We start from the raw sequence: 9,884 nt of genomic DNA on the forward strand, positions 1-9,884 counted from the left end.
GGAGTTGGAGGTTACAATGAACTGGTACTGCACCACTGCATTCCGGCCTGGGCAACAGAGCAATACCCGTTCTTTAAAAAAAAAAAAAAAAGCAAGCCAGCAGGGCTCCTGATGGTTTGCATGGTGAGGGCTGGCTCAGTGTTTATAAGTCTAGTGGAATTTTGCTAAGTGCTAGATCAACATTGCTAATAGGGGTTGGGCTAATCAGTGTTAAAGTTGAAGAACTGCTTAGCATCTCATGGAGGGCTAGCCCAGTATTTGTGAGTAGTGACTAGCCCAGTGCTCACAGTAAAGGTTCCGTCAGTGTCCAGGGTGAGGACTGACTCAGTATTGGTGAGGGTAGCCCTTAGTTTATGGCGAGGACTAGCTCAATGATTGAGCTCTTCCTTCTGGACAATACATCATGGCTTCAGAGATGGCAAGTCCCTATTGCCTGCCTCCTTCCTTAGCACCTAAGAGTGACCCCCACCTATCCTTTCCATTCCGTTACCCCACCAATCTCCCAGGGGATGGGTTCTCATCAGCAGTCAGTTTCCTCCTTGATGGGGCAGGTTTGGGAGCTTTGCTCAGACCCCAAATGATAAAGAGGAAGAGAACCTGGATATGGGTTGGACTGACCTGGGGGTGGACCTCCTGCAGGGAGTTGAAGAAGGACTCAAAAGGGGGGCGGCCAAAGTGGGTGATGGAACGCAGGCCTGTGAATAGACTCCGGTTCAGAACCTTCTGGAAGTGCCGTTCACAAATGTACTATGGTAGAGAAGGATGGAACAAAGTTCAGCCACGCACGGCTAGGATCAACTCCTAGCTCAGACAGTGGCCCACATACCCTCCTGGTGGGCCCTGACATACCAGCATTGTGGTCCTGAGGTCGAACTTCTCAGCCAGCTGGGTGATGTAGATGTGCACAGACACCAGGTCCTGGTGGTCGTTCTCCTCCACCTCTCGGATGATGTCAGCCAGCCACTCAAACTGACGCTGGGTCCGCGTCACCCAGATGAAGTAGATCTGGGGACACATGGCTGCAGCTCAGGACCCAGCTCTCAGCTCAGCCTCCCTACATCCCAGGGGTGTCCATACCAATAGAACTCTTCTGACCTCAGCCAGCTTGTGCCCTTCCCTAGACAGCCGGGGGAGAGGGAGTGTATGGGCCACAGGGCCAGGCTGTAAGGCCAGAGATGGAGTTGGCCCAGGGCCCAGAGAGGAGGAAGTGAGAGACCCCAGGGCCATGGGAAAGGTCCCTTGGTGATGGGGAGGTGAAGGTCTGTGGGGTGGGAAGCAGCTCTCATGCTTAGCCTGTCCTACAGCTCCCTCCAGTGGTCCCTGCTCAGGCTGCCAGGCACCTAGTGGCTAAAGGGCATTTCACAGAGCAGCTTCAGGGAGACCCAGCAGCTGCCTGGGCAGATGGGAATGGGCTCAAAGAGAGACCAGCGGGTGGAAGCTGCCCTGCGGGGAGCCCTCTGCAGCTTCTGAGAGGGGGAAAGTGGGGCTGTGTAGTTAAGAAGCAGAGGGCAGAGGAGAGCAGGGGAGCTGTCACCCTCTGAATGCTGACAGCACATGGGCTGGGCTTCTGCCCTGTGCATTCCAGCGCCCCTGACTCACCTGCCAGGCCCAGAGGAACGAGCAGGGACCTGCCACCAGGTCCAGGCTGGTGTGAAAGGACCCGTGTGAGGACCTGAGGGTTTGTTCCTGGGGCCAACCTGGCCCACCAGCCCTGCCTTGCCACCACTCCTCCTCTTCCTCTTAAGAGCTGAGCCAGTTTCACTTGTGCCCCACCCAACATGCCCTTCCCTCTCCCAGCCCAATAAGGCTGCAAGTGCTGGGATCCTCTGTAAGAAGGAATGGGTTTTTTTACCCCCTCCAACCTTGCCTGGAGGAACTCCCAGAAGCAAATCCTATGTGGAGCACCCCTAACTGAGGGAAGGAGTCTTTGTAAACCAGGCAGGATCCTGGAGGCATCCGCAAACCAGTTCTGTCCTTCAGGGTCTAGGGATATCTTGATACCACCCCACCCACCACCAACCCTAGGTTTCAAACCAACTTGCACCTGCCCAGTTCAGGGAAGCCAAGAACAAAGGCAGAGGAGAAAGGCACAGATGGGTACCATGACAAGGAAGAAGGGGCCATGGGTTGGTGGGAAGAGGGGGCACTCACCTTCTTACAGAATACTTGGCAGCTGACAGATGACTTGAAGACCAGGTCTTTGAGGATGGAGGCAAAAGGGGTGACCCCAATGCCCCCTCCCACTAACACTGACACCTCAAACTTATGCCACTCCTGGTGGCCCTCTCCAAATGGTCCATCAAGGTACAGCTGTAGGGAGGGGCGTGGGTTTGAGTTAAGCTTGGCCACCACCGGAGATTGGAAGCCAGAAATGAGAGAAAGGGAAAGGCAGATACGTATATGGAGTGAGGGGAAGAGGAGGGTTTGTGGTATTATCTGGAACAACCAGTCTCTACATGCACAGAGGGGAGGAACAGAGCGGGGAGTCTAGTGCTGGCAGACCAAGACCTTCAAAGGGGATATGGAAGCATGTGGCACATCTGGCCTGGGTCTGGTACCTTTGGGTATCTGGCACATCTGTCACCCGTCGGGGCTGAGTAGATCTCCCTGAGGCGAGTGGTCCAGGGCCCCGCCGCCCGGATGTGCAGGCTGAGCGTGTCCTCATGGGGCGCAGAGGTCAGTGTGAAGGGGTGGTACTCAGTGGTCCCCAGAGCCAGGCAAGCGATCCGCACCCACTGCCCTGACTTATACTCAAAGCCCTGGGGCCGCTGGAACCGCAGGTGGGTCACTCCTGGGGAGGGACGGTGGGTGAGAGGCTGCTGCCCTGAACCCAGCAACAATGTGGCCTCCAGAGAGCTTCCCACCCCAGCCTCAGCTCTGCTTCTGGAATATGACAAGGGAGGCCTTCCCCATCAGAAGCTCACCCTGTGGGGGGCCAGGCAGCACTGGGGCTGAGGGTCAGCTGGGCAAGGGGCAGCCTGGCCTGAGCTTCTCTGCTCTCTGTGATGAGAGAGTCTCAGGTCCTCTGGCAAACAGCTCTTCCTTCTTCCCTCCCTCCCTCCCTTCCTTCCCTTTTTTTTTTTTCGGAGTCTTGCATCTTGCTCTGTCACCAGGCTGGAGTGCAGTGGTGCCATCTCAGCTCACTGCAACCTCTGCCTCCCGGGTTCAACTGATTCTCCTGCCTCAGCCTCCAAAGTAGCTGGGACTACAGGTGTGCACCACCACACCCAGTTAATTTTTGTATTTTTTTTTGTAGTAGAGACAGGGTTTCACTATGTGGGCCAGGATGGTCTCAATCTCTTGACCTCGTGATCCACCTGCCTTGGCCTCCCAAAGTGCTGGGATGACAGGCATGAGCCACTGCGCCTAGCCCCTACCAGCTCCTTTGTCCCTGCCACCCAAGGTCCCTGCCAGCTCCACTGGGCCCGAACAGGAGACTGTGTGGTCTAGACTCTGCCTCTGCCTCGTCAGTTCCCTCAGTGCCACCAGACTGATCTCCTACCAGGCTAGTACCTGAGGGCAGCAGCTCCGCCTTCACCACGCTGATCTCCACCTTCTTCCGGCTCAGGCTCACCAGCTTGTCACCCCCATAGATGATTGCTGGGACCAGGAAGAAGATGTGGAAACGGGGCAGCTGGATCAGAGCAAAGCTGCCATGGATGATGAGCTGGATGGAGGAAAGAGCTCTGCTGAGACCTAGTGACACCCACAGCAGAGTATGGGGCCTGCTCAGGCCTTAGACCCTGCATCCTTCCCTGCTGGTATATCCAGCCCCCACCTCACCATGTACCATGCTCCTTCTAGGTTGCAAAACCTCACCATTCCCAACTCCATCCTCCATAGCATTCTATGAGGAATAAGAGTGTTTTCTAGATCCCTGACACCACCTTAGACCAAGTGATGTCACCTGTCACCTGGACTCATGCAGGAGCCTTCCAGTGGAAGTAGGTTTTCCACTGGTCTTGACTCACTATAATTCCTGTCTCTTCAAGGCAGCCAGTGTGACTTTTAAAAGTTCATTTTATCCTGTTCATCCCCAGCTTTAAAAGCTTTGGTGGCCTTCCCATTGCACTACAAGCCCTCGCAAGTACTCTGACTTCTGCCTGCCAGCCATTCTCCCCTCCCTGTTCCTCAAACATGGCAAGTCCTTTCTGCTTCAGGACCTTTGCATCTCCCACCTGGAATGCCCTTCTCCTGGTTCTTCCCATGGCTTGCTCCATCTCATTTTTCAGGTCTCAGTAGAAACATCACCTCCTCAGGCCTCCCCTCAGTCCTCTCTACCACATCTGCCTGTTAACTCTCTTAGTGCATGCACTGTCATCCACAGTACTTCCTTTTTTTTGGAGTCGGGGGGACAGAGTCTCATTCTGTCACCCAGGCTGGAGTGCAATGGCATGATCTTGGCTCACTGCAACCTCCGCCTCCCAGGCTCAAGAGATTCTCCTGCCTCAGCCTCCCGAGTAACTGGGATTATAGGCACTCGCCACCATGCCCGGATAATTTTTGTATTTTTAGTAGAGATGGGGTTTCACCATGTTGGCCAGGCTGGTCTTGAACTCCTGACCTCAAATGATCCACCCACCTCAGCCTCCCAAAGTGCTGGGATTACAGGCGTGAGCCACCACACACCTGGCCAACAGTACTTTTGCTTGCTCATTCATTTACATGTTTACTGTCGTTTTCCCCACTGGACTGAAGGGGTAGGGACTGTTGCCATTATAAGCTCCTAGCAGTTGCTGCCTGGCATATGATAGGCACTCAATAACTGTTGGGGAAAGGCGCTTCCCCAGTTTATCCTCTCCTTTTTCAGGATAAGAATACCTAAGTCGTCTCCCTTTTCCATGTAATAACTGAACAGTATCATCCAGCTCTGGTCCTTTCCCTAGTAAGTTTGTCTAACATGGTCAGACACTACTTGGCCACATTCTTCCCACTTGCTTGCTCCTGAGTCTGGCTCAGTCTGACTTCTGCCTCCACCTCTCCTTAGGACCTTCCCACTGAGGGCCCAGCAGCCCCACAAATGGCTAAACTTCAAGGTATCCTTTCAGGCCATGTTGGCTCCTACTCTTGGAAGCCTGAGGCACTAGTGACCACCTCCTTCTCACTGCTTCTGCGACAATGCTCTACTGGTTCTCCCACTTTGGGCCACTCGCTTTCCATCTCCTCCACTGGCTTCATTCCTTCTGCCACCCCCAGTTATGGGTGTTGCCCAAGCCTGGTTTTGTCACCCTCTGCTCATCTCTTTCTATGCTCTGCCATGTGGCGTGGCCTCTCAGCTGAGCCACAGCCCCTCAGTTTCAACTGCCGCCACCACATGCTCACCAGCAGCATGTCCTGCCACCATCTAATGCCCTATGGCCATCCACAGCCAGGCCTGTCCCCTCTGTCTCCTGAATATCCTATCACCATTTCCACCTCTGCCTGTGTTCATGCCCTTCCTTTTACCTGGATTGCTCTTCATTTTCCACTCTGCCCTGTCAAAGCTTAGCTTATCGCTCCCAGACTCTTGGCCCAAATCCAATCTTCTCCTCAAAGTCTTCCCTAGCCAATTTAGCCCAAGTGAAACTCCCTTCAATGAACTCCTATAACTTACTGTTTGGAACACTCCGCTCAGCAATTAATCCTTTATCAAGTGTTCATTTTGATCATTTCATGTATATGCCACTTTTTGTCACAGCGAATCCTAAGTTGCTAAGGAAGGGATTAGAGTCTCCCCTTCTGTTGCTGGGCCCTACAGAGAGCTAGTACCTACTAGACCCTCAACAGATAGGTTTTTTTTGTTTTTTAGTGTTTTTTTTTTGTTTTTTTTTTTTTGAGACGGAGTCTCACTGTTGCCCAGACTGGAGTTCTGTAGTGTGATCTTGGCTCACTGCAACATCCACCTCCCTGGTTCAAGCAACTCCCCTGCCTCAGCCTCTCAAGTAGCTGGGATTACAGGCACATGCCACCACGCCAGGCTAATTTTTCTGTAGAGGGGGTTTCACCATTTTGGCCAGACTGGTCTCCAACTCCTAATCTCAGGCAATCCACCCCCCTCGGCCTCCCAAAGTGCTGGGATTACAGGCATGAGCCACCGCACCCGGCCAACAGATAGCTTTTAAACTGAACTCAGGAGTTCCCTTCCCCCAGCTAAGTCTTCCTGGATTCTTGAACCTTTCCCTACAAGACTAACTTAAACCTCTCTGAGCTCTTCTTTGAACTGGCTCTTCCTTCCCCAAGTTCACTGTTTCATTATGGAGCCCACACCCACCCTCAAGGCTTTCTAAGCATCCAAACAGGCTGAGTACAATGGTAGGGTGACGTCATGCTGCTCTGTTTCTACACCCTATTTTGTGCTGGCTTTCCTTTTAAACCACAAAGCTGCTGCAGATTCCTTGTTGGCTGGTGGGATGGGGTGGTGGCTCAGCCAGCTCAGCCTCTGATGTGCTAGCCCTGCCCTCTTCTGCCTGGATCAGAAACCTGGCCATCCTTCCCCAGGGTCTAGTCTATACTGGGGTCCTTTACTTGTAATTTCTCTTTCGTTTGAAGTCAAGTGGTCACACCTGGGACAAGTGGGAACAAAGAGGGTGCTTTTGCCCTGATCTCCCCGAGATGAGACTGTCCCAAACTGCTGGCGAGGACAGCCTAGCATAGAGGCCTCCACCTTTCTTTTTTCCTCTTTTCTTTCTTTCTTTCTTTTTTAAAATGGGGTCTCCATCTGTCGCCCAGGCTAGAGTATAATGGCAAGATCTCGGCTCACTGCAACCTTCGCCTCCTAGGTTCAAGTGATTCATGCCTCAGCCTCCTGAGTAGCTGGGACTATAGGCATATGCCACCACCCTCAGCTAATTTTTGTATTTTTAGTAGAGATGAGGTTTCGCCATGTTGGCCAGGCTGGTCTTGAGTTCCTGGCCTCAGGTGATCCACCCACCTCGGCGTCCCAAAGTGCTGGGATTACAGATGTGAGCCACCACGCCTGGCCACACCTTTCAAGCCCTTGACTTTCCTGCTGGCAGGAAGGGTGGCTTGGAATCCTAGTGATGCCTACACCCCAGGACAAATCAGAAAGGGCTCTGGGTCTTAGGGAGCCCTCCTGGCCACTCTTCTGGATCTCTCATCTGGTTCAAAGTATCTGCTTTATCACCAGGAACAAGAACGTCATTTCCACCCCCAACAGAAGCAGTAGCCAAGAATGCTAGGGCTCCACTCATTATTAGGAAGCAGAGGAGAGAGGGTAAATTAGTCACAGCTTCCCAAGAAAGAGATGTTTCTTAGGAAATACACATCATCGGTTCTAGGAAACGTCCTAAGCCAAGGCTAAGTAGTCATCTTCAGAACTGTGAAATGCTGAGCCACAGGCAAGATGAAACAGACCCTCCTATCTGTCAGTGAAGACAGAACTGCACCTGAGAGAAGGCAGGTCAGACAGCAGGAGCCAACCTGACTGAGGCCATGGTGCAGTGTCTCTTTGTCTCGGCAGAAAGGAGAGCCCTGTGTGCAGTTCTGCTGCAGGGAAGAGCTGGAGACTTGGGACTTGGTTTAGCTTCTAAGTGAGGCCCTCAGAATACCCTTTGGGGAAATGCCTCTGTTCATGAGGAAGGCAGACAAGCAGAGCCACAACACAGGGACACAGAATCAGCCCGAGAACTAACCAGCTAAGCAGCCAATGAGAAACCCAGGGGAGGGTGAAGGGAACATGAGAAGGGAGACAACATGGAGAGAGAGAGAGGCAGGAGCCAAGGTTAAGGAGAAGGAAAGGGGATACGTAGAGTCTTAAAAATCCATTTGAATGGCCTGGCGCGGTGGCTCACACCTGTAATCTCAGCACTTTGGGAGGCTGAGGTGGGCAGATCACGAGGTCAGGAGGTCAAGACCAGCCTGGCCAACATGGTGAAACCCCGTCTCTACTAAAGATACAAAAATTAGTTGGGCGTGGTAGTGCGTGCCTGTAGTCCCAGCTACTCGGGAGGCTGAGGCAGGAGAATTGCTTGAACCCGGAAGGCGGAGGTTGCAGTGAGCCGAGATCATGCCATTGCACTCCAGCCTGAGCGACAGGGCGAGAGTCTGTCTCAAAAAAAAAAAAAAAAATTTTTTTTTCATTTGATCAACAATCCAACTGATGTCATTTTGAACAAGCTTATATACTGTACAGGTGTCACTTATTGGGTGTGACTAATACCCCAAAAAACAGGATCAGAACAAAAGTGGCAGAACCCATTTAAGATAAGTTTCTTCAAAAAGGATGATGCTCTCTTGGGTGCAGGTAGTCCACCCAGGAGCCAAAACCAGCCACCCAAAGTGGGAAAAGACTAGCTGGGCAGAAGTGATGTGGAGGTGTCTACGAGGAATGGAGATCAGTCCGGCAGGGCTGCTACTGCAAAACCTGTCCCAGGGAGCCGACCTTCCAAGTGCTGCATATTGGGGTCATCCTACTGGAGAGTCCCGTACTATCATCTCCACCTTCAAAGAGGGATGTTGAGAAGTGAAGAAGATGCTTCAAATAACTTGAAATAGAACAAATGTCCCAGCCCTCCTTGCTTCCCTGGAAATGTCCTGCCCATACCCTCCTGGCCTGGCTCACAGCCAAAAGCCCTCACCAGGACATAGAGCAGGATGTAGAGGTGGTGGGTCAGCCAGAAGCCCCGGAAACTGCGGCGGCGGAAGTGGTGGGAGGCGAAGACATACATGATGGCCAGGACCAGGAGCAGCACAACCCCTGTGAGGCCTGCAACGTGAACACAGGGTGGAAGGCGGAGGATCAGTACCTTGAAAGGGGACTGTTCTGGGGCTTCCAAGGTCCCCTTTCCACTCCACTGCCCAAGTTGGGGTAAGAATGTCCCAGCATTCTCCTCTGGTTCTCTCTCCCACACCACTGATCACAGGTACCTTTCATTTCAGCAGACATTATTCACTTTTCATAGCCTTTGTCACCATGATTTTTTTTTTTTTTTTTTTTGAGATGGAGTCTCGCTCTGTCACCCAGGCTGGAGTGCATTGATGCAATGTTGGCTCACTGCAACCTCTGCCTCCTAGGTTCAAATGATTCTTCTGCCTCAGCCTCCTGAGTAGCTGGGACTACAGGTGTGCACCACCATGCCCAGCTAATTTTTTTTTATTTTTAGTAGAGACAGAGTTTTGCCATGTTGGCCAGGTTCATCTTGAACTCCTGGCCTCAGGTGATCCACCCACCTTGGCCTCCCAGAGTGCTGGGATTACAGGCGTGAGCCACCACACCCAGCCAATCTTTCACCCACGTCATTATTTGTTTTTTGTCTGTCACTTTCCTGACTCTCAGGTTCTCAAGAACAAGGAACAGGCTAAGCTAGTTTGCCACTGAATCCTAGTGCCTAGTGCAGGGGCCTAGCACACCGTGGGCCCTATATAAAATTGTGCTGGGCCGGGCACGGTGGCTCAAGCCTGTAATCCCAGCACTTTGGGAGGCCGAGACGGGCGGATCATGAGGTCAGGAGATCGAGACCATCCTGGCTAACATGGTGAAACCCCGTCTCTACTAAAAAATACAAAAAAAAAAAAAAACTAGCCGGTCACCCGCCACCTCGCCTGTAGTCCCAGCTACTCGGGAGGCTGAGGCAGGAGAATGGCGTAAACCCGGGAGGCAGAGCTAGCCGTGAGCTGAGATCAGGCCACTGCACTCCAGCCCGGGCGACAGAGTGAGACTCCGTCTCAAAAAAATAAAAAATAGGCCAGGTGCGGTGGCTCAAGCCTATAATCCCAGCACTTTGGGAGGCCGAGACGGGCGGATCACGAGGTCAGGAGATCGAGACCATCCTGGCTAACACAGTGAAACCCCGTCTCTAAAAAAAAAATACAAAAAAACTAGCCGGGCGAGGTGGCGGGCGCCTGTAGTCCCAGCTACTTGGGAGGCTGAGGCAGGAGAATGGTGT

At 52.7% G+C, this 9,884-nt stretch overlaps 1 protein-coding gene across 6 annotated transcripts in view; it reads right to left on the minus strand.

The window, feature by feature from the left end:
* The window catches only part of DUOX1 (dual oxidase 1), a 39,271-nt gene that overhangs the window by 1,049 nt on the left and 28,338 nt on the right, over positions 1–9,884 (minus strand). For 3 of the 6 annotated variants that reach the window (XM_017872839.1, XM_017872840.1, XM_017872837.1), the window contains 6 exons: positions 8,577–8,704; positions 3,514–3,667; positions 2,559–2,791; positions 2,152–2,310; positions 850–1,005; positions 619–747 (listed from right to left, as the gene is read on the minus strand). In XM_017872839.1, the coding sequence (XP_017728328.1) occupies positions 619–747; positions 850–1,005; positions 2,152–2,310; positions 2,559–2,791; positions 3,514–3,667; positions 8,577–8,704 (959 nt within the window). Of the gene's footprint in view, positions 1–59; positions 748–849; positions 1,006–2,151; positions 2,311–2,558; positions 2,792–3,513; positions 3,668–8,576; positions 8,705–9,884 lie in introns of those variants that run through there. The other 3 variants (XM_017872841.1, XM_017872835.1, XM_017872836.1) reach the window with 1 other exon arrangement.

The sequence above is a fragment of the Rhinopithecus bieti genome, unplaced genomic scaffold (assembly GCF_001698545.2).
Source record: "Rhinopithecus bieti isolate Rb0 unplaced genomic scaffold, ASM169854v2 scaffold_6945, whole genome shotgun sequence".
NCBI classification, from domain to species: Eukaryota; Metazoa; Chordata; class Mammalia; order Primates; family Cercopithecidae; genus Rhinopithecus; species Rhinopithecus bieti.